This window comes from Varroa destructor, unplaced genomic scaffold (assembly GCF_002443255.2).
Source record: "Varroa destructor unplaced genomic scaffold, Vdes_3.0 BEIS01000006.1, whole genome shotgun sequence".
In the NCBI taxonomy this organism is placed as follows: Eukaryota; Metazoa; Arthropoda; class Arachnida; order Mesostigmata; family Varroidae; genus Varroa; species Varroa destructor.
The window spans coordinates 16,378,106-16,402,708 of NW_019211459.1; the positions used below are offsets into that span (position 1 = coordinate 16,378,106).

General features: G+C 40.3%; 3 protein-coding genes across 8 annotated transcripts in view; all 3 read right to left on the reverse strand.

The window, feature by feature from the left end:
- Positions 1-754: 754 nt before the first annotated feature.
- LOC111252775 (BRCA1-associated RING domain protein 1-like) lies at positions 755-7,213 on the reverse strand. 2 transcript variants are annotated; one of them, XM_022811198.2, is made up of 6 exons: positions 7,009-7,213; positions 4,653-4,797; positions 4,149-4,331; positions 3,511-3,664; positions 3,153-3,238; positions 755-2,498 (listed from the first exon to the last, which is right to left on the reverse strand). In XM_022811198.2, the coding sequence occupies exons 1-6, from the start codon at positions 7,011-7,013 to the stop codon at positions 1,542-1,544; spliced, it is 1,530 nt and encodes a 509-aa protein (XP_022666933.1). In that variant the 5' UTR covers positions 7,014-7,213; the 3' UTR covers positions 755-1,541. The 2 variants fall into 2 exon arrangements, with proteins under 2 accessions (XP_022666933.1, XP_086849293.1); XM_086993167.1 differs by lacking the exon at positions 7,009-7,213 and adding an exon at positions 6,170-6,223.
- Positions 7,214-8,478: 1,265 nt separating this feature from the next.
- On the reverse strand, positions 8,479-11,457 carry LOC111253004 (ribitol-5-phosphate transferase FKTN-like). The gene has a single exon (XM_022811767.2). The coding sequence runs from the start codon at positions 10,896-10,898 to the stop codon at positions 9,393-9,395; it is 1,506 nt and encodes a 501-aa protein (XP_022667502.1). The 5' UTR covers positions 10,899-11,457; the 3' UTR covers positions 8,479-9,392.
- A 479-nt stretch (positions 11,458-11,936) lies between these two features.
- The window catches only part of hh (hedgehog signaling protein), a 42,124-nt gene continuing 29,457 nt past the window's right edge, over positions 11,937-24,603 (reverse strand). For 2 of the 5 annotated variants that reach the window (XR_015330361.1, XR_015330360.1), the window contains 4 exons: positions 17,356-17,482; positions 17,010-17,144; positions 15,377-16,789; positions 11,937-12,367 (listed from right to left, as the gene is read on the reverse strand). Coding sequence is in view for 1 of the 5 variants with exons in the window: in XM_022811768.2 (XP_022667503.1) it covers positions 15,852-16,789; positions 17,010-17,144; positions 17,356-17,482 (1,200 nt within the window). In the remaining 4 variants the exon portion in view is untranslated. Of the gene's footprint in view, positions 12,368-13,562; positions 16,790-17,009; positions 17,145-17,355; positions 17,483-24,603 lie in introns of those variants that run through there. The other 3 variants (XR_015330363.1, XR_015330362.1, XM_022811768.2) reach the window with 3 other exon arrangements.

Here is a 24,603-nt window from a genome sequence, read left to right on the forward strand (position 1 = left end):
CCTTCAATACCTAAAGAAATTCAACGGAGGTAACTGATACATTTCTGCAAGAGTTTGGAAGAAGGATCCAGATGCACAATAATATATCGCTATAACAATTTGTGCCCCCTTGACATCACAACGATACATGCGGCGTTTAGTAACTCGTAATAATCAGACTGGCATGAACTGTGACACGTGCTGGTTGACTAGCTACTTTTAGTAAATTTGGTACTGTTGAAATGCCTTTCCGGACATGTTTTCCAACGTAAGCCAAATAAAATTGCGTCGCTTGTTTACGCTGTAAAATAATAACAATAACAACACAATAGCATACCTACAAGATTTGCATTTGCTGCTTTTGACACTTGGTAGCGGTGTTTTCTCGACCCAAATGGACTAAGAAATATCAATAGTTATAAGAAGAATAACGCACCTCACATTTCTTCATAATCCGGCAATTTGCCTAAGAGTGTTATGCAATTTTTGGTCGACGGATGCTTTAGTTTTTAGAGTAATTCTATCGATTTAACAAAATAACCAGCATGTCATATGTTCAGTTAATCTTTTATGTTTAATTAATTATCAAATCGAAAAATTTACACCTCTGAACTTTGCCCTGTTTTTCCTATTATTATTCCGTAATGGTAAATATTATTAGAAAATATTAGAGAATAAAAAACAGTATTATATTAACAGTATCTTATCAAATATCATGAAGAAAGGATTCGTGAAGAAGGCTATATATGTATAAAGTCTTAAAGCACAGGTAAACTCATTTTGGATGCGCAAGACATATATTTGTATGCTCCCTGATAATTGATTGGCGTAAAATATTAGTAATTTTAGAGTTGTTTCGCAACCCGCTCCATATGCGCTACTAGTTATCGTATTCACATTATATTAAAATATACCATGGATCATATTATTTTTAAAGTTTTACTCCAGGATATGTATATACTATTTTGTTGAGGAAAATCTGTTCAGCACATTTAGAAATTTCTCGACTTTAAGATGTCGATGCCGTACTGTTGTTGTTACCTGGCAGCTAGTTTTCTGTTTGACAATACCAGTTATTATGTTGTACATACCTTCCGCCATGTACGTAAAATATTTGCCGCGGATAAATTCTCAGGTTTGCGGATGCTCCCAACTATGAGTGTTTTACGGACTTCTCTAAAGCAACGGAAATATGTCATTGTAATATATTCAAAATAAGATCCAACGTGAAATACATGTCTTACATTCCTTTGCATTTAAATAGTCAAAGCATGTTATTATGCCATATAGACGATTTAAGTGTTTAATATATGTACTGATACACAAATGAGCACGCACTGAGTTTAACAAAAAAAACGAAAAAAAGTTCAACCTTTTATAATGAATCCGTAAAATATATATATTGATATTATTATATATTTCATATGTTCCATATTTAGCTTTAAATATCAGTTTCTGTCATCTGATTTCGCTTGAACAGTCACATTTGTTACTGCCATCCTGTTTAGTGGTGAAGAAGTATGTAAATTACATAGAAGACATGTCGATTGGCTAGCCTGCTTTTATATAAAAATATCTTGCAGTTCGAAGTGTGAGATCGAATCAATCACCCAGTCTCGACTAAGCCATAGTATACCCGCTTTGACTACAGCAGATGGCGCTCCTACAATAAACGAAGAGTGCGAAGCTAAAAGAGAACCAGGCTTCACGTGAGGGCTGCTCACAGGGTTACCTGTTTGGGTTTTTGGCTCACGCTTCAGTATTGTGGCGCCTGCCAACTCGCACATTGTCGTCAGTTCTTCAATTGACGGCACCATTGGACTGTCAAGAGGAGCAAAATAGATGCTGAACCCACTGAGCAAACCAGACGAACCACTGGCGCGGTTTTCGCGGGAGTTTCTTGGGGCTTCGTTTCCTGCGAACTGACGACACCCACGAACTTCGAACGGTGTTTCGTCGACACGCCGTCCCATGGCCAGACATTTGTGCGCCCAAGCAGCCGATACAATCCAACAGCCGGCCGCCACACATTGTAGGAACTTCAGCGTACGTTGGGTATTGCCAGTTTCATCAGTAGCCACCACTAGATGAGTAACCCGCGGGTCAAATCGGGAGACAATTTCTCCACCAATCTGGGACGCGCACTTGGTGAAAGCTTGGACATCAGAACCTTTCAACGAGGATGACATGATGACCGGCGGTCCCGCCGGAGGTGATGGTCTTCCGGGTTCTCCTCTTTCTTTCACTACTGGTATAGCCTTTCGTTGAGGGTTTGCCATGAAGTCAACCACCACACCCTTGATGATATCATTGTACCCGGCGAGGTCAAGAGCTGACTGGCCTTCACCATTCTTCTGTTCAGGATTAGCACCATACTCAAGCAGTAGACGAATCACCTCAGGATGGCCAGCCTGTACAGCGTCGTGAATGGGTAGGGTCTTGCATTCCGAGGCTACATCGACCTGGGCGCCGTTTTCAATTAGAAGTCGCGCAATATCAATATTGCCGGTTTGTGCTACCTGCAATCAATAGCATTACGGAAAGCACCATATACCTAACTGTTATACAACTGGTTAGATCGCTGTTTATAATTTTCTTACTTACAAATAGTAGTGGATAAGGTTACAGCGGATCGAGACTTTATGAAAAAACCGTGAGCGCGAAATATCATATATGGTAAATAACTTTTATCGACAGAATTGGGTGCTTGATGCTAGATGACATAATGCTAGCTCGTGCGAATAACATTAGTTAAATAAGTCAATATTACGAGAATTGCCACAAATCACCATCCAATATGCATAATCGAAATTTATATCTAATGAACATAGTAAAATGCAAGGCTTTCTAATATAATTTTACCTAACGCCATGAACACATTGGAAAGATATATGTATATCTATATATTGACAGAATTGGTTCACCGACGCTGAGTTCCTAAGGTCAGGCTTGTTGTAGAGTGTGTCGCTTATTGCAAGAAGATTACATATAGCGAATCCAAATAAAAAACAAACAAAAGAACGTAGAATCCTATCGTGTCAGTAAAAGGCTAGCTGACCTTTTGCTGATTTCAATACACAGCTCGCGAATGGTACGCGTGGTGTCATACCAAATATATTGAGTACAAACGCTTTAAAAACCTAGACTTGAACAGAGCCTCTGCGAGGACTTACTTCATGTAGCGGGGACCAGCCGGCATTGTCCTGCGTGTTAGGAGTTGCTCCCTGTGTCAACAATTCTTTAACTCGTTCGAGATTTCCTATAAGAAGAAGGCTATCATAATTAATAAACTAAAACAGATTTATCTCTCTAGACAGATGTACCGAATGCAACTGGTACATATATATACAATAAATGTTACGTTGAAAAAAATGGCTGAGAATCTATTAGGTGTCTACGTGCAGCTAAAACATCACGTTCGGAATGAATACGATGAAAAAGCCCTAGTTACATGCTGAAATCAGCTTTAGTTGCAAGTAAGCGTTAGTATGTATGCTAAAAAAGTCATTAATAGATTTCTGCTCTATCGACCTTTTTTGCAAGCGACGTGCAATGGTGTTTCTCCTAACCGATTTTTTTTGTTCATCTTTGAATTCGAGGAAGAGTTAATTTGTTTCTTCAGAGGTATCTTCGAGACAGAAATATCCCCATCCATGTGATCATTTTCGCAGTCTCTCGAGGAAACCTGCAATCATTAGCGCTATAGTGATTAGTCGAATAACGTCTACAAGAGTAATACATATATATTACATGCACTTACATTACAGTGTTCCTTTCTAAGTAATTTGCTCCATAATAGAACGTTTTTTATATATTACATACAACAAAAAGGCGAATATATACCTAAGAGATAGATATTTGTTCTATGAGCATTAAAAATATATGTTAGTCAGCATCATCCACACATTAAATAGAAGTCTGATTCACTGGTATCTGAGAATATATAGAATATATATTATAGAAATCCATAGAATATATACTATAGGAGTCTATAGAATATATACTATAGAAATCTATAGAATATATACTATAGAAATCTGAGTTTCACTGGTAGGATCGCCAGCCAAACCACCACCTTATATATACAGTCTTTTTAGTTGAACATATCAGTCACTAAATCATATTGAGAAAAATAGTCGAATATGCAAAGAAAATCGTATTGCGCATGCCCCGTTGCAGTTGGCGTTTTCTGGGTGAGTTGTGCTACGGAGCGGACCACCTGCACCCTCGGTAAGCTTTTCCGATGCCTCAAGAGCGTACTGAAGTTGTCGACATGTTGAAAGAGACTCGCGCAAACGAATCTCGGGGATAAGCTCACACTCGCTATTTTCACGCTGGCAAACCGGACAGACCTGAAGAAAACACATGGAGAGAGGCAATACAGATATGTAGACATTAATTTCACCTTATGTAATTCGTTAGAAATGAAAATTTTGCATCATTATTAGATTTGTGATATAAGGTCTAGTACTATGTTTAGCGATATAATCCGAATAGCTGTTGCGGGCCTCTCTACGGAAAATCCAGTACATTAAGGTTATTCATTTACCAGGAGCAAGTCTTACATTTGGGCTCCCATTATGCAGACTATAGGAGGATATTGCTCTAGGCGCCCAACCAATGCCTAAATGCATATAGTCGCGATCGCCCGTACCTCCTCATTAAAAAAGTACCATGTTTATGAAGCATTGTTGGCATGCAACATGCATGCATTTGGTTGAAAGAAACGGCTCGCGAAGGGTGAATCCGCAGGAGGTACACTCAAGCGATGCTTCGAGCTCGCGAACGAGCGTTGGCAGTTGCCCGAAAGCGGTCAAACTGCAATATAAACAAGAACAACCAACATTAATACAATGAGAAATGGATATATAAAACAAGGAATCTCAACAAACTGTCAAGTTTGCAGAAGCATCGCAAAGAAGTTATGAATTAAATTACGATTGACTGTTGAGAATCCTACCGTTTTGCTTATGTTTGCCATATATATAAGAACGCCAGCATTATTTTTTGATCCCGCTGTTAGCTAATCTACAAAATGAGCGAATTATGAACTCCGGGGACCGGTCAGAACCAAGCAACAAGGTTAATTGTATTGCATGGAGACTACCACTCCCTACGAAAACCAAAATCCTATGAAAATGTTATTAAGAAGCTGGTACATACGATATAATTCGAGAACATTTTATCCTCTTATTCGAACAAAATAGATAATCATACATGCGTTAACTAGAAACCGTGTTTTATCGACGCAAAGCAGCACAAGCTCAGTGTTCTAAGTAAGTTTAAATATTTTCAACTTTGACCGTCAAATATGTCTCTCCGATTTCATCTTTCTTTGTACGAGCCTTTTTCAAATAACTTACGGTTAGGCTATCTACGACGAAAATTTACTTGCTTACTAATTATCCACTAGCACAGCTATCTAGAAATTTAGGATGGCCTAAATATTGTCGAATTTGTTTTTCTTTTTAAAAACATACTATGTAAATCTCACTTTTGAAAGCCTCACTTCCAGTTTTTTTATCATGTTCATTTGAGACATAAGGTAACCTAGAATTTTCTAGCAGCAGTGATTTCAATAAAATTCACACCTTCTTATGTCTCTGGCTTCAGGTTAATATTTGTTTTAACATCTATATATTCCGATGTTATCATATGTCGTCCGTGCAATGTTGAAATTAGACAAATAATACCCGAATGTAAAAATCATAATCGCTACTAAAGACTTAGCTCTTCAGTTAATTACAGCCCTGTTAAATAAATTTACTATAAATCCATTTTAAGGCTATTACAGCACTCTCTATAATGATAGCACGATGTCGCAATAAGTCAACGGATTCAATCCAATATTTTTGTGAGCCTTTTGATGGCCTACAAAACATTTTTAATAGCTTGCTTTAGTAAAAATATACCGGATCAATAGCTAGTAGCACTTCCTATACAGAGGCCTGTAATATAGAGATGTACCTATTAATAGAGGGCAGATCATTAATATTCACTAGCTTCTCTAATATGAATAACGCCACTATACTGACGAAGTTACTGCCGCTTAGAGTTATCTCATCTTGGAGTTCCTCCATATCACATGCTAGCTATTACCTAAGGAACGCTATAAATGCTCAACTTCATCCACGTTCATGCGCGAACTCGCGTTTCAACAGCCATCTACTCTTAACGCATTGCACATTACCTCACGAAGTATCTTATCCACTCCATGAATCAGATATTTTCACTGCAAACTGATATGACAAAAGCGAATTGCAACGACATGTTAAGCATGCCACATAAACTATTTCTGAATAGAGTTTCAGCCGGAGGGCACTCACTCTTTGGTGGCTTGGTATAATAAATAAGACTGTACTTCTGTGTGAGACAAGCGTCAACCGAAGATAATAAGCGTATTATACTAAATTACTTTATTTGCACAAAGGGGTCATCTTGGTATCTACCTCCATATCTAATTAAGTCAACTACGTGAACTAGCGGCCCACCTTCAAAGATTTTTTTTACTACGCGCGGATTTGAACTCAAGCTGCTTGGCCGGCAACGGTGTCATCGCTTCACCATTTCCAGGGCGATTTAAATAACGATGGGAAGCAACGTTCAAAAGTATAAATAGCAGTATCGGAGTAAATAGCAAGGTTCTTAAAACGCTTGCGTAACTTTTGTTTTCGCTACCGTGCAGGGACAACATATTTGCTTACTAAGCTCAGAGACATGTGAGGTGGTCTAACCTTGGAACCGATCTAACACACTTTTGTGCCGCAAGGGGGTCGCCAGTCGTCTGAACAATAACTAACTCGAAATGCTTATTTGAATGTACACGTTTGAATAGCATGTAAATCATATGATGAGGAGTATAATTCGTTTTGAATTGATGTTAAAAACCATGATTTTCAACTAAGAACAAAGCTAAATCGAGGTGTGTGTGAAAGCTACGATAATAACATTATACTTTATCGTTGTATTTAATTTCAATTATGAATGTTCTATTTTATTTTTGCTATTCGTGCATTACGTAAGACATACCTCATTCTGATGATTTTAATCCAGGACAATAAATTTGCTATTTATTACTAACATACAGAGTAGATCGCTTAAATGAGGTGTGCTTTGTCTACAGTAGAAAAATAATCACAAATTGAAAACAAAAGCGAAACACAAGTTTACGCATCTACGGATGTGCAACCAACAGCGCACGGCTGGGGAGCGCGCCAAACACAGCGTTCATGCGTTTGTTAGCTGTGCGCTGTGGGGACCTGCCAGGCGATCTGCGCCTGTCGAGATTTGCTTTGCTTTGCGCGCCAGATTTTAAATTACTGGGAAACGGACCATTACAATAAATTACCATTTGGGTTGTAAATGTCCATTGTAAAATGATGTACAAAACTTAAAAAAAAAAAATATATATATATATATATTTTTTTTTTTTTTTTCGTCCTTTTGGGTCGATATTCCATTGAAGCCATATTAAACTTTTGTCCTGCATGATCGTAAATCATGTATGCTAGAACACCGTGTGTCTGTGATGTTCTGGATTCCTTCTATTACGTTTATAACATATTTCCTCTATTTGCTCTTCTACGTTCATGTCGTTGCATGCAGTAGTCTGCGTATTCATACCGATGTTAATATCAAATAAAATTGTTTATAAATTTTTAATATGATCGTAAATCCCCCTTCTGGCGATGCGTTTCGATGTTCGATTAACTCGTCACGGATTATTTTGGTAGATTTTGAATATTTTCACCTCTGTTTTACGTATTTATTTTTCTCACAGATCTGTCTCTCCACATATATATAATAATATCTCAGAGAGCCCAGGCAGGCTGGGTCACGTTTACAGCTTTCCATTTACAGTCGCTGCCTGCCCAATTATTAAATTACCATTTACCCAAATTCGCTTTAAACGTCTAAAATACATTATTTTTCTTTATCTCTTTCAAGAGCGTCGACTTTGTTAATTTGTAACGATTTTTTGCTAACGATAGATATGACACAATTAATTATAATTACAACGAGTAGTTGTGAGCCGCCCTCATACGCGCGAAGGTTATCCAGCGACTCACTGCGACGCTTTTAGATCCAATGATCCAACATGAGTTTTATCTTTCATTAAGCTTTCAGTACAAACTGTACTTGTAAAGCGAAGTACATACACGACTATATATATATATATAAAATATACGTTTGGTTGAATGAATGAAATACAGCATTATTACGTCACCGGTTTAAATTTGCTATAGTTTATTAGCAGTAAAAGGTATTGTTGTGTCTAGAGCAATCAAACTCACTATTAGCTGACTCAACTTTGGACTGTTCTAAAAAAAAATTAACAAAAATAATCTATTTTGTGAAATGAACGAACGCTTTCTAAATCCCTTCAAGCCTCTCCTTTAAAGTGCTGGTATATCGATACCTAATATATATATATATATATATATATATATAAGCTATCTATGTACAGTTAAAGAAGACACAGAAAAGACCACTAAAATATAGTGTATATCATTCTATACTATATATGGTAACTTAAACTACGCATGTATCTTTGTGTATATACAGTTTGCTCATATAAGCATATGGATATATACTACATCTTTCATACATATACAGAAGCTCATTTGATCATTCTTCTTTATACTTGGATTTACGCACTCCTCGAGCAATAAACGTTTATGGTATTCGGAGATTTTATTCCCTCCACATCGTAAAACATGTATATGTAAAATATATATGTAAAATACATACACACAATGAGACACAGTTTAACCAACCTTGAAGACGTATTCACGCGTCTATTGTCTGCCTTTTATAGCATCCTGTGAAAAAAATTTTTAAGCTATCGACTTGAAAAGAATCCTATTAATACCGCTTCCTATTCTTCCACTGTACCAATAAATCAATTGGCTGAAACTATCCATAAACTACACGTGTCCACCATTCGAGTAGTAATCATAATAGAATACAATGTTGCATTAGTTTGTTAGTAAACACTAGTATTTTTATACTTCGGGTTACGAACATGTCTTTCACGAGTCAGGCTTATCTATACAATATATAACGGTAATATCCGTCGTCTCGAATTAATAAATCCTGCAAAAATCTTTGAAAGTTATGTCTTTTCAACAAACTCTACGAGTTGATATTTATTTTATTACGCAGACCGCTATAGTTCTATTTAATAAAGCTCTCAAATAAAAAATTAATGCAGTCAGTCGTATCGACAAACTTCAACGCATCTACACTCCTAAATTTATCTAGTATAATATCTTACAGTAAGGTTTTGCGCAAGCGATTGCACAAAACAGCTTCTCACATATATTTACATTACATAATTTTTAACATTCCCTAGAAACAAACAACACTTGTAGTAATTAGCAATCTAATGTAGTCGGAGTTTCGCAATCTCTTTAGTAAGGGGGCAGCGGAAACAGTTGTATAAGTCGACTCCACTGCTCCATTGGCCAAACACCGTTTTCGCGTACATTCGGCGGTGAACGTTTCCAGTCCCAGTGACGGACCGGTCGGCGCCAGTCTCCTCCGTAATTGGCGAGGATATACGGCAACGTAGGACACGGCACCTGGACGAGTAGGTCAAGGAACTCAGTCAAACACATAGAGAATGGTGAAAATACGTACTTGTATTTATGGCCGGTCCTCGCCTGGGTGCCACCGTTCCAAGTGTAGTTGCTCTCTCGATAGAAGAAAAATACATCAAGTTTAAGCTGTTCGGCGACGTCAAGAAACGACAACTCGTAACTATCACCCGGATGGCCGAAGACATGAGTCAGGGCGAGATCGTGCGTTGAGAACTCGTCGATCATTGCTGGTCGAAAGTCTTCAATGAAGACGCCGATGTCAACATCTGTCGTGTATGGTATCACGTCGCATTGGCGAAACCACCCTAGACATGTTCCTGAGGACAACCAAAACGGAATCGAATGCTTGGCCAGCAACATCTTCACTTTCAGCAGAAGCTTGCGGACCCGTATACGAAACAGTTCGCTATTTGGCGATGAGTCACGGCCGCCGTTCTTCTCGAAGAACTCTTCCGCACGGGTACGGTTGCAGTCGATGAATTCTACCGACGCCTGAAAGCTCTGCGCAGGCAGGAGAAGCTGTATGCCGTCGCGGATGCCTTCGGCGATCTCGATTTTCGAGTGAGCGCCGGCGACGCTTACAAACGGAAGGCCTTCCAACAGTCGTCGTAGAGGATGGCTTGCAGGCACAGGCGCATGCCACCAAAAGTGGTCTGGGCGATCATGAAATACTACAATATGTATCACAATTTCCGAATGTGACGATGGCACACGTGTTGATGAGGACGACGTTTCTCGACGGCTCGCCGAGGTCCGAGCATTGTTGGCCTTATTAGGACTTACTGGATTGGTACAACGAATAACAAAATGTGTCGTCAACTCAACAATCAGTTCGACCATGTTCGGGTTTGGAACCCGAACTGTATCTACCTCGAATCCTTTGGCTGTCAATTGCTCGATAAACTGAGGCTCTCTTCGGTTGGAAAATGTTGCAATTGTGCCAAACTGAAATCGGGTACCAGTGCAAAAATGCATACAACCCAGTTTATTTAGCTCGGCGCTAGCAGCAGCACTATCCAATCGTGTAGAGGATGATTCTGCCTGGAGAGCGAAAACTGGCAGACGAACTAATCGTCCAGTGTCTATGACATCGCGAATGGCTCGCCACGTCGGGGAAACACTGAAGTCGGACCATTTTGTCTTTATCGGTTCTTGAGATTGTGAAGCTGGCGGATCGTTCAACAGTTGAATAATTAACGCAATTTGGATTGCAAATGCGCAAACGATCAGGGTAACATAGAGGAGGGCACGAAGTCGGCTACGGACAAAAGTCAGAGCGCATAGCCATTCTGCGAATCGCAAAAACGATAGTAACATTGTTCTATGTTACACCCGTCTCATATTAGACTTTCATCACAACTGCACTTAATATATACTCCACAAGACGTCATCAGATACGTTTCAGAACAGGTCTATATCGAGGCGGATGCAGCTCAAGCAAAAATGATCTAGACACGATACAAGACGTGAATTAGAATTCATGTCGTATTTTCACGTCCGCTCCACCTCAATGAATAACAGAGTTACAGCCCCAATTATGGTGAAATAGGGATATTTTTCAGGAAGATTTCGATAAGAACGGGCTATCATTGAAGTCCACGTCATAACGGCAATAACATATTTTCTTTTGTGCACAACTAAATACATACTCACAGTTGGCACTCGGTTACAAGCTACGGGTCCGTAAATGTTTTTGCGCATTTTTTACACGTCATAACTGACGAGAAAGTATTGACAGGCCATAACTACAGTATAAATTTATATTACAACATAGATTTTATTGCAAAAATAACATTTCTCCCATTTGCGATATTTGCCATCATGCTATCGTGGCAATACAATTTCAAATTCAAACATCACATCTTAATTTGTCACCTTATAATCAGCTCCACAATATTTTTTTCTGTAGGTGATTAAACATCATTCATCAGGCCAAACTGCAAACCAAAATGAGCGATGAGTTTTAGGTTTGGTCAGTTGAATACACTACCGGTCGAATTTAGTACAGGGCAAACGCAGTTGTTGTTAAACGAACACAAGAACGGTGCTGAGCGTCGTCATAGCTGTTTGCCCCGTAGCAGACGACTCGTGACGAGCAAAACCCGCGCAGAGCTCGGGTTCCGCATGGCAGCATTGCACAACAGGCTACATGTGACCCTTCCGAAATGCGCTGTTTGTTGAACCTAAGCACATGTCAATGTTTTGGTTCAAAGTTGAGATAGAAGTGTTTGTTCAGCCTGAAGTACCAGCTGTCCGATATGATGCCTACACATTTGTGGCCGTATAATTCGAAACGTTTGTTTTGCAATAGCTTGGCCGATTTTTAGCTCCTCAATACAGTTAAAAATAATGGAAAAGCCGCTATAGAGCATGGAATAAGTGGATTGTGTTAGCAGATTCCTGTCAATTCGTCCAATCTTGGCCTAGTTACGCGTACGGCCAGCTCACTTCGACTAAAATAGCCTTCTAATGCAATGTAAAACGAAAGCAATGACATACAATAGACGACAAGTAGAACTGAATAAAGAAAAATCAAGTAGATGTCATCTACTTCATCGGAATTGTACGGTGGTTCGTAAATAGTTTTGTGAAGATCGCTATGCCCGACGAAATAATGTCCATATGTACGAGTAGATATCTCAGTAATTTTCGAAAATCATGGCACAAATCAGTGTTATCAAACATTACCTTGTGCAGCGTACTTGTGAGACACCCAACTAAGATTTTCTAAGTACTAGCAAGTAACATGCCTCGATATTGGGTACAATCACCATTGGGTCCATTGACTGTAATAATAATTGTAAGCAGAAAGATTACCTGTCCTTAGAAATTGGTACTCTTGGTACTCTCACAAGAATACTTTTTCGCATTCTGTCATGCAGCGTAAGATACAGGAGCGCTGTAAGCCAGCTTTACAAGCTGTCTTAATTATTTAGATGTTTCGAAACAGATTATTTTTCATTTTGACCTTTGACCCATTTTAACAAATAGAGTTAACCGTTGTTGTAAAAAAATGTATATTGATTTTTGTCATTATTGGGTTCCAATCCCAGATACAGGCACTAATTTGCTACGTCTGCTTACCATATAGGCATGCTTAAGCGATTTTCCGTGAAACGGCCTCAAGACCCAGGTAAATTGGTCTGAGTACAACGAGCAATAAAGATCACTTGACGATCGTAAAATTTTAACAGTGGCAAACCATGTGCACGTGAATGCTTTACCCGTAAATTGTTTTCTGTATACCAGAAATCGATTATTCCTAAGCTCCAGCTAAAGAAAGACGATCTCGCAAGAGCCTAATAACGCGTTTCAGGCGCTTGTATAATATTGTGAATTGTCCCGCAGACTACAGTCGAATGTCAGAAGCGTTATCTGCAGGGCAACATCACCCAGAACTACCGCAAACCCTGTCTGATTTGTAGTTTTTTTCGTATTTAGCATAAATAGGTAATTTGAGCACCGACAACTTAAAGCCAACGATTTTGTTCATTTTTGGCTAAACAGCATATTTATGTTAGTTTATTGAAAAGTGGAGGTTATCAGACAAAAGTTTCCCGGAAGTTCGAAAGTTGATAGAGAGCTTAAAAAGAGGATATAGTGTAAGTGAAAATTCGCATATGCCCAGACATTTTGGATTATTGTCTTCCATTATAGTTGTTTGCGAGTCAAGACTGTGGAACAGTTTAAAGTGCCGTGAAGGTGAGATGTTTTAAAGCATGATTTCAGGATACAAAAATCTAAAAAAAAAATCAGGAAATCGTTTATAGGGGAACTGCTGCAATGTGTACATAAAGCACTTCCGACTAAATTGTTTAGCAATTGAGCAATATTTCGAACACGAAAATGTATCTTTATTATTATATAGTATTATTATATAATATAGGATCTTGAGAAATAATCGATTGACTGGAGCCAACATAACAATTATCTTTATTAGCTCTATAAACATAAGCTAACTAAGCTATCAATATAAAAAAGTTTCTTTGATTCTCATTCCAACATATAATCATTGATTTATTTATCTTTTCTAGAAGCATGTTTAGCATCCATTGTTGTATCTAATGAGTTGTATGTATGTATATATATATGTATGTATATATATATATATATGTATATATTTATATATTTATATATATACTTCTCTATCGTTCGTCCATATGTCTTCCTCTCTCTGCATCTTGCTTGAATAAATAAATCCATCAGCTTCTTTGTTCTGTCTATAATAACCTTGCATGCTGATGTGTGAACCTGCCATGTTCAGGCCTAAATAGAACCTAGTGAGGTGCTCGAGAGGCTTTACAGGAGTATTAACATTTAAAAGTCAGTCAGCCTGTATAGTCATCATATTTCCATATACGAGCACATATAGCCCGGCCTCCCTGCATGAACACACTGCATGTTTACGGTTGGGCTGTTTAAGGTAGAATCGTGCGCGGTGTTCGGCTATCCTTTGTAGAACATTCCTTTAAAATTTGAACTTTCCGCTTTCTGTTGGTGCTATTCAAGTTGAAGTTTCCTCACGACGTATTTATATACCTCTCTTTCTATATTTGTATTAATAATCAGCTTGAGGAATTCGGCTTAAGCCTATCGATATGTATGTACACACAAACACGATATATTTATTTAGGTTATTCATTGTAAATAAAGATGTATATACACATAGAAGAAGAAACTCTAGGATTGAATTCGACATGATATATACATTTGGTCGTCGAACTAATTTATAGCTAGCCAGCACCTTCTGTTATTGATTCGCCGTGTAAAAATCTGCATTTCCAATTAGGATTACTTATGATTGTTTTAAATGAGAAAAATTGCTTTTCTTTCTTTTTTTTTTTTACTAGAAATAGTACTAGAAAAGATCGACTAGGTTAAATCAAAGAGTTTAAAAATAAAATTTCTAACCATACCATGGCCTTAAATGCATTTACTTAGGTTTACAATAACGTTGTTGTAATGAAGGCTGCAGTTTTTGTTAGAGAGCGAATTATGCTTGTTGTTATATTGAGCGAATTGGCGAAGAAGGCGATGCCCTATAAGGCTAGCAGTCATTTGCGAACTAAACAAATCTTCGTACGAAGGGTTCTCCGGTACAGATGCTTCGAGATTTCTCTCTAACTAGGTATGTATGAGCACTGGAGACGACTAGAAAACGGGCAAAAACACTTGTAGGAAGGGGTTGCAGGGTTAAATCGGTTTCTTTTTGCGTCATCGTAGCAGGACAACATGACATCGCTACAGTCTTCTCGTTGGCTATCCCTAAATAGCACATGAACTCGCTAATTAAACATAAAATCGTAAAAAAACATCGTATTGGTTCGCTTACTAGCTCATATCCGTTCACGTTAATGAAGGCAGGTTTGCTCCATCAAAGGATTATTCACTGTCAACTGACTGACCATTTACATAGTACAAGAAAGCGGTTCTGGACTGGCTGTTCAATTTTAGAGTTAAAAGATCGATGATCAAGATCAGTACGATTTTTCCTCGCATTTTCCAAGCATAGGGATAATCGACCTCATACGATCATGTATGCTATGTCGTGCACCTAATAAACAATACTGTGCTCAATGAATTAACTACAAACATGAGCTAGCAAATGGATCTATTGGATTTTTCATTTCATGTACGTAAAGAGTACGTGCAAACACATTTCTAACGGGGTGTAATTTTCGTATGTAAATTTCATCTAGAGCTAGAACTTACATAATATATAGAAACCAAGAGCATAAAACAAGCATGGGGTCAACACATGGATGTGTACGTAGCGTACCAATCATGAGACTCACCGAGAGGTAGCATTTTGACAACCCATTTGCTCGGGCTGCTAAAGCAATACGAACCATACAAATAGACGTTACTGAACTGTGTCAATATGTCTTTGTGAAACACAAACCCACACACGCGCCACCTGCTGGGCAAGCGGGCGTAACTTTTCCCTGCGAACAAACTGGTTGTTTCGGAAATGATGCATAAATATATAAATAGATGGTTATATGTGAACCGGGCTAATGTGATGCGTTCGCTTTGTGAAAGATTAGGAATTTCGTTGGTCCAGTTGCATAATTTTACTGTTACTGTTGTTGTTGTTGTTGTATTTAGCTGCACCTTCCCGCCATTGTGGACAACAGCATGCTATGTTTAATTAGCGTGAAAAAATCCGAATGAATAAATCTCTCTCTCAGAAAGTCGCCAAAAACAAATCAGTGGGTCACACGGCAAGGCGTAACTGAACTCCATTGCTTGATAAGCTTCTTTTGCCCTTTATGGCATATAACTAGTGAGAGTTGACTGAAAGAGATAATACAGTAAGGCTGCGTACCAATGGACCCCACGGAATGAGGCTGTGTACTCATCTACAGGATCATCCAAATCTTCGCCGTCAGCGCGGACGAAGTCACTACTTGTAGTCCACACTGACTCGACATCATAATCGGTTGCGTTTACTGGCAAGCTACCAAAGAGAGCCTGTGCGAATTTCCCTAGTGGGGACGGCTTTTTGCGATCGGTTTCCGAGGGCGCGGGCATAGCGTCCTTGTCCTGTTTTTGGTCAAACTTCTGTTGTTGTTTGTTCCCAATGATCTCTCGTAACCAGCTGAGCCATTGACGTATCAGAAACATCGGCTTGTACAATAACCGTATTGGTGCAAATGCCCGATGCGCAAGTTGATGATCATTGACTAGAGCGTAACACGAGGAGACGACACCGTTGACGACGATGGTTCCTGTTGTCGTCAGCGGCGCGTAAACCCCCCTCGATCGAACGTAATGTACAGCGAGAACCTTTGTCGGACGGAGTTTGCCCAGAGGTGCTTTAGCATATTCCGAAGAATCAGCGAATTCCGTAGGACTTGTAACATTTTCGACATTTGGCAACACTAGGATTTTGTCCCCTGGTAAAATGCGAGCGGCGTACGTGACGCTGGGTCGTTCGTCATACTCCTGTCGGTAGACGAGATGATACCGTGTGAGTATTAGCTGTTCACCAAATTCAGTCTTGATTTTAATAAACAGCTCTTTGCGGGTCGGGTCGCGATCTAAAAACGTGATGACTGGTGAATACTCCAATATGCCTTCGTCACTGTTGTACGAAAGAACTTCGTCTTGAATACGAAGCGCAGACATTGGCCGAGGGCCATTGCGGGTTTGTACGATGGACGATCGCTCGAAGCAGCTGGCTGTCTTGCGCTCGTTTATCGAATCTAGCGGAGAAATTTGACGCAAAACAAAAAGTAAAAAAGGAGTGCGCTTCGTTATCGTAAGAGCGGGTATTGGCAGCTGCATGCTAGGATAATTTGAAAGATTGCATTGAATTTGAGCCTATTAAGCTAAAATGACACTATAAATCAAATAAGTATAAGAAACAATTAATGGCACGGCTAACATAATTCGCGGCTTCTGGAGTTCCAGCATGCGACGTACCAGGCTTCACTGAAGCGTGTACATGTCTTTTCGTTTCATAATAGACCCAATCGAAGCCTGCTTCCACGGCGAGTCTCGCGAGCATTCCATATTTGGCCTGGTGACGATCGTCCGTCGTGAAATCCACCGCTCTGCCTAAAATGAAGATTTCAATGCAGTGGAGATAATGTTTGCTTGTTTAGGCCAAGTGCAGTTGAAGTTTACCAAGAATAAGAAGTTTCAAAGAATGCCCATATACTACATTCTTTAAACGCACGACTTCTCGTTATGCCCAAACTATTATCACTTAGGCACCTACAACTAGAAACTACTCATATTTTCCTGTTTTTCAATAATGACTACATACCCTCGTAATGTAAAGAACCACTTTTGTGATGCGAGTACTCGTCCCACGACTCGATTACGCGGAGCTTAACACCGGGCCATTGCGTCATAACAGACACTGCCAGAGTGTCTAGCTTATCTCTGCATCTCTGAAAACGCAAACGTTGCCGTAGTAAATAAAACGTTTTTCAGATTAATGCGGTTCTTTTGACTTCTCTAAAATAACGTGAAACTCTATTCAACTAAACGACTGAAATTATGCGAGATTTTCATTTAATAATAATGATAATAGTAACTAGGGGGCTAGTGAACTTCTAGGAATATCTTCTAAATTGCTCACAAATGATTCAGCCTCAATTGCCAATCAATGATCGACGCCATCAATTCAAAGCCCGCTAACTCGTCTTATGCTTCCTGTTGCAATAATGGACACCCGCAAAGTACCTGGAACACATCTGCGGTCATCACAAAGCCCACTTGAATCACATAGGGCCCGTTCATTGGCTGCATATCAAACAATTAAAATGAAATATAACATATCAAGGTTTTTTGCCGTATAAAAGAATCTGTAGACAAGCTATTCATCAAAATTGAACTGCTATCCCGTGTTATTTGTTGGTGGTCGACCCTTGTTTTATCTAAAAATATCGCATCCTAGAGCCGTATTGGCGGAGGTGCATAATTCTACTATTTACTAGTTGTAGTGATACTTCTATTGGTCTGCAACAGGTTTTGAATACAAACGGAGACAAACAATGGTCAAACAATACTTTTGAATGAAGCTCTTGCATTGCTCTCATCCACTTAAGCCTCTCACAGAATGATCAGTGACTGGAATCGATTTAGCACGATATTGCTAGTAACATTGTCGATTTTCGCTAAGTTTTCTCGATCCTCTGGGTAGTTATGTGTGTGAAGCTGTGTGTGTACCTTTTGTAAAGATGGTGAGCTAGGAAGGAATGAGAGAAATGGCGAAAATGGCTTAGCTGTGGCTTTCGTCGTGCAACGGAATCAACTTGTTCGCGGAAAAGATCATTCCTTCAAGAACAGCATTTTTTCTCACCCATGAAGATCGAAACGCTAGATCGATGCGATTGGATTGGATCTGAAGTCAGGCCAGTAGTGCGTCGCATCGCACCGCACCACATCACACCAGATACCCTACGCTGGACGTCAGAGTAGTACTTTCTTTGTGGGATAGGCAAGCCAAGCCAAACCTTTCATTCAGACCAGGCCATTTCGTCTCGGCCTTATTTTAGGAGGACTTCACACAAAACAAAAAAAGAAAAAGGTGCATAACTAAATAAATCAATAACAGCATTTGGTTACAGCGCTTATAAGGAGGGACAGCAATATCAGAGACGACGACGACGGCTGCAACAGCCAATAGTAACAGAATCAGGCTCGGGTGCGCCAATAAAAATCGTATTAGAATCTTTGGTCTTTCACGTTGTCGGCCCTAGACTTTGTCGAAATAGAAACTGCAGAGACAACCTCTTTCAGTCCCTCTCATTCTAACCAGTGGCCTACGCGTTCCAAACGCGGTGCGTCTTACACAGCAACACTCTGAAGTACAATACGCACTAGTAGTACTTCGAAGGACTGTCGATATGATTGTTGGGACATCCTCGAAATGAATAGCTAGTGAAACAGGCCAGCATCAACAAGGCGTAAGAGTTCAGCATCGAGGGTGAAGGCGACGCCGTTGGAAAAGAGATGTGCTGGTGTGCTAGACTGGGTGAAGACTGCATGTGAGACGACGCTATCGTGAGTCGAGTGCGCTCAGCTTCACTCGAACGTCCCAGGCGGTCCGGGTTTCGTCGATTTCTGATCATAAGCGTCCTGAAGCCTTTTTTTCAAGGGGTGCTTTTGCTTGCATTCAGGTACAAACCCGCATCCGTGTCTGCAAGTTCTGCTTTATAGTATAGACACATATACAAGATGCTGCGTATCCTTCCATCTAGATCGAGCGAACATAACGAGTTGGGCGCCTGTCTAAAATCATCTCGAGAATTCAAAGGATACGATCTGTCGGAGATGATATGAGCAGAAGTGTATATTTGCTTGTACATCGGGAACTGAACAATAACATTTGCCGAAATGGATCAGAACCGGTAACCATGAGCCAATAAAAGAAGAATTACTTAGCGGATTGAAGCTAAGATGCTGGCCAAAAGGCCATCGTAGGGCTCGGCACCCGCACGGGGTGCTGCCTAGCCACCCACAGACTAAAGTAATTGTAAAGGGATTGGTACTCATCAGACCGGAGTGGACTGCGTGCATCGGACGAGAGTGACAATTTGATATGGCGCTGGCATAAACTGATAAAATGCAGAAAGACAAAAACACCGAGATATACCTGAGAAAGGGGATCTGTTAAGGATAACATGATTCTTACTCGAGTTTATATTAAAAGCCATGATGGCATAGTTGTTATGCGTGTAAGCACGGACACTGTATCTTTAGGGTTGCGCTAGTGCTCCCCGTAAGATCTCCAAATCCGTAAAATTATCGTTGAATTGAATATAGTACGTGCGTATTTGGCGATAATACACCACACTTCTTAAAAAAAAACATAGATTTTGAATCTTTTTAACAAGAAATTTACCTAAAAACTAATAGTATTATAGCTGCAGCAGATTGGGACATGTATCTTTTTCTTACGCCAATCACGCTGCTAATTTGAAGACGGGCTCTGCGTTTAGTGTCGCCATTATTCCTCCATAAACAGCGCAGTTTAACGACCTGTGCGTCTGTTGGAGGCTACCTTAGGTACCACCATCGAGCGGTTTTCAAAAAGGGTTTTCAAAAAAAAAACTCCCTACAGGAGTTTCCCTTTTGCACGGGGGTATCGCAAGCGTAATGAATAATCACAAGAAGAGCTTACCTAGATATTCTAGCTCCCATTTGTGTGTGTTGTAACTCATTGTTTATACACGCATACCGTACTTGGTATGTGTAACCGTAGTATATACAGATACGAAATACTACGATTGTGCGATTTAGCCGTGGTCTGTTTTTGAGCGTTCTAATTTACGGGATTCTTCCGCGAAGCACTAAGCACCCAATAGGGGAAAATCACACGCTGTGAAGACAACTAGCTGAGCTGAACTCTTCATAGTAGCGGCGGCGATATCTGAAGTTGGAGCTGCCCGACTCCCGACCGCTTAAACGGGCGTCGAGGACGACGTTCGGATTTTTTAACCTGAGCCCCGACTGTTGTTTTTTCAAAGGAAGATCATAGACTAAACAGGAAATTGCGCATAACGACTGTGCGATGGCTCGCCATCGACGACGATGGCGGTGGCGTACGGTTGTGTGATAAAATGAGTGGACATTGAAAAAACTTCGTCAGAAGTATGCCCCCTATAAAAAAAATCATTTTAAAATGATTGCGAGCCGAAATGGTATTGACTTGGCACAAATATGGGTTGTCGGGTTTCCGGCTCTACCATATTTTGCTACGGATACTTGAGTAGCTAGCTGTTTGCAGGCTTCGGGAAAATTTAGGAATCTTCGGATCAACCAATAAAGATCGTAAAAAAAATTAATTCTAAATGTATCCATATAGTATCTGCTTGCACCACAAATCCCGTATCAAATCAGTATGCAGTATTATAACCTTAAGGTCAGCGTCATTTTGCCTGTGTGTAACGTTTTGGCATTCGAACTCCTCTTCATTAATAAACAGTGTCCTCGATGTGATTTCATCAATTAGGGATGAGCACGTATGACCGATTCGATAACTCAAGTACTGCGTTTTTCGGAAGAGACGCTTAGCATAACAATGGAGCCTATCGATGCTTCTATTGCTTACTTGTATAGCAGAATCGTAAAACAGGTTGTACAATAAGAGAAATATTAAGTAACGAACCATATTACAGAGAAATACATTATGCCTATAAATTAGCGAAAAGTAAACATTATTATATAGTATTAAATATTAAGAATCCTGTGAACGATAAGCATTTACTAAAGATAAGGACCAAAAAAGTAGTTAAACATTTTTCTGCACTATATATATATGTGTGTGTATATATATATATATATATATATATATATATAGAGAGAGAGAGAGAGAGAGAGAGAGCAATTTAAACGTCCTACTTCAGTTATAATCGCAAAAAATGTTAATATTATGCATAGGAATATGCATAGAAAAGACATATAATCCATAACAAGAAACACGTTGCTTCTAACCAAGCTTGCGGAGTCAAGCTAACAGTGAGCTTTTATATAGAAGTACTTCTTGAAATTACTTTAAAATTTCGTGAAGCTACTTCGGCCTAAAGGGTTAGTTGATGAAACATGACATCTTCAATCGCCCACCATCCTCAGCAACTTGCACCACCTCACAGCCTTCAATGTAAATGCCAATGACAGTTTATCATCATACAGCTATCCATTCTACTCGGCGGCTCCCTACAGGCACCTTTTACAATAGACGAAAGCACCCTGAGGTCTTCTGTGCTACGTCTGTGAAGGGCTATTTCAACCTTTTCTGGGTGACCGTCTTCAGGTCAGACCCGCCCTGCCCAGTCCAAGTTACTAACTAGGTCGGTGTAACGTCAAAAACAGGCCTAGACCTCCGCGCGCTCGTGGTGGTCCTGTTGACTGTTGTCATCTTCGTGTTGTTATCGCTAGCTAGTTTACGCCATCGTGGGTGCCCGTCTGCTCCTCGTGCCTTCTTCCAAACGGCCACCCTCAAAGACACAGTCATGGCGCTACGATCCGTTTGCGCAAACGATCTCTGGGTGCTTTCTAGTAGCAGCAGCTACTCTGACGGCCATTCAGGTCGATTTGCGGGGATCGTACCTAAACAGGAAGCTAGCCAACTTCAGAGGCTGACATAACCGTCTGATAAAGAATAGCGAGCAGGAACTTGGTCGCAGGGGTACAGCAGGAGCCATAGCTAAGAACGACAATCATCAAAATAGCGGCGGCAGCAGCAGCAGCGATGCGGCAGAAGGACCACAAAAACGGGGCCGCCGACAGCGTCGGTATTTCATATAGTGACCAGATCGGACCGGACAGGGGCAGTCTGTCCTGAAGTCTCTGAAGTGCTGAAGATGAAGGCTAAAGAAAATCCCGGCGGCAGTATCAGCATCAATAGCGGCGGCGGCGGCAACAACAGCAGCAGCAAATCGCGCACGATCGCTGCCCAGCGCCCAGCAGAAACCATTACAGCACGACTGGGTGGCGGTGCATCTTCAACCTGTAAGGGAATGGTCGGACACAAAGCAAAGCTCAACTGCGAACCGTGTAAGGTGAACGAAACGAGGATCGATCGACTGGGAGAATTCAGCGCCGAGTGCGCTGTAGAACGACGATAATGACCACAATGGAGCGTCAATTCGTGCTATACATTGAAGTACCACTGGATCGTCTTCACGTTCGTTTGCGCTCGTACCGCAAAAATCGTTCTATTACTAGCATACGAATTACTGCTGCCTCGACTGTTCCATTATTGGAGCTAGCACGCATAGCGGTAGCGCGGGATCATCACACGACCGGGAGTCGCCTAGACCTCAGCGACCAATGAAATAGGCAGTGGCTAGCAAATGTACGCGAAGACCAGAGAGCTCCCAAACGGCGCGACAAGAACGAGACCTTCCTCCTCACGAGTTGCCGTGAGTGGCTGAGGGGCGCGTCGCCTTACTGTTCGACCCTGTTCCTCTTCAGTCTTCGGGCTTGTTCAGTCTTTGGTCTTCAGTTGAGACTTCTTCAGAGCGCCGGCCGCTGCTGCGAAGACTGTTGTTGTCATCGTTTGCTGTTGGGTGTCGACTTGGGTGGCGTCGGCCACCCAAACCTCAAACGCTAACCAAGAAAGAAAAGCTAAGGCTAGGAAAGTATCAGCCAGATGACAAGGGATTGATACGGGAGTAAGCCCAGGCACAAACAAGTGAATGTGCAAAATATACACAGCCGCAACGAACGGAGTCATTACTGGTACCGACAATCCTTTTTCATGATACAATATCTACTGGCCCCTAGTATCATCCGGGGCACTGCTGAATGATCCCGGGGGACAAAGAAGGCAAGCCGACAGCGATATGATGAAGCGGGGTCGATGGCAAGCATTGATAGTGTCACTTGACAAAGCAAGCTTTGAAAAGGATGCCCTCCTCCGTACGTATAATGATGCTGATCGATGTGATGTGATCAATTATATTGCGCCAAGTACAAAAGATAGTTTTTTCCTCCTGTTGGCTCAGAAATTTATATTATGTAAACACATAGTTGTGCGGGGGGTGTGCTACTTATGCGTGTTGGGGGCGGGAGGCGGGGGTGGGGTAACAAACCGAGAACAAAACCAGATGTTGCTCTGGATTTTGATTTTCACTTGTCAATACCCGAGCATTTTTGAGTGATCTGTTGACTACTACATGCGATTGCAGCTGCTGACAGAAAGGGCTGTAATGAATGATACTTATTGATTATATCTTTCTTATCTTTAATGATTCTTATTGGATTTATCGTATACAATTACGCAGGGAGATATCGATATATTGTATACATAAATCCGCAAAAAGTCGAAGTAATATGAATAACAGTCCATAAAAATTTGTAACTTATTCAAGAAGCAAGTATTATATTGACCCAGCAGTAACTTGAAAAGGCTCGCACCGATAAGTTTGAAATCCGGCGTTCTGCTTGACGTGATAATTTGAAAACTAAAAACAGGACCAAAAAAATTATATACGTTAACGTGAATTGTTTTCCAATCGGAGAAATATACACGACAAGCATAGGTTGTCGTGTATATCTTTCCGATCCAATAAACACGATCGAACTAATTCTCGACGGACTTAATTATTAATGATAATCCGGACACCTTTCATTCCTATGTGCCTGCAGTCGTCTTACATCTTCAATGTAAGTGACTCTATCATATACATTAATATATTATATTAATATTATACGTTCATTTGTCCATTAATTATTGAACTTCTTTTTCTTGTATAAGTCAGGCTATTCGACTTCTACTTAGGCCTAAAAAGCAAGCCAACTGAATCCTTAATTGAGTGCTAAATTACTCGGTAATTGGTATCCTGTACCAGCATTTAAGCTCCGTGAAGTCGCTAGTACCACAAAATATAGAGCCTGTTTAAGAATTAAAGGGTTTGTCAACATTTTTTAACTTACACGTTGGTCTGCTGCCATTTGCTTGGCAAGATGAAGAATGGCTCCGTAACGACGAATTATCATTTTCAACATGACTTTTGTATGTCGGACGAGTTCTTTCTGCAGACCAGAAGCTATTGTATAT

What these genes read in the sequence shown, in the direction of transcription:
- LOC111252775 (XM_086993167.1), bottom strand. Translation starts at nt 6,195, where the DNA reads ATGGAGTGGATAAGATACTTCGTGAG. An exon ending in TGGATAAGATACTTCGTGAG is followed by an intron (nt 4,798 to 6,169) that starts GTAATGTGCAAT and finishes TTTATATTGCAG; the next exon opens with TTTGACCGCTTTCGGGCAAC. An exon ending in AAAACGCCAACTGCAACGGG is followed by an intron (nt 3,665 to 4,148) that starts GCATGCGCAATA and finishes TAATGATTGCAG; the next exon opens with GTTTCCTCGAGAGACTGCGA.
- LOC111253004 (XM_022811767.2), bottom strand. Translation starts at nt 10,898, where the DNA reads ATGTTACTATCGTTTTTGCGATTCGCAGAATGGCTATGCGCTCTGACT.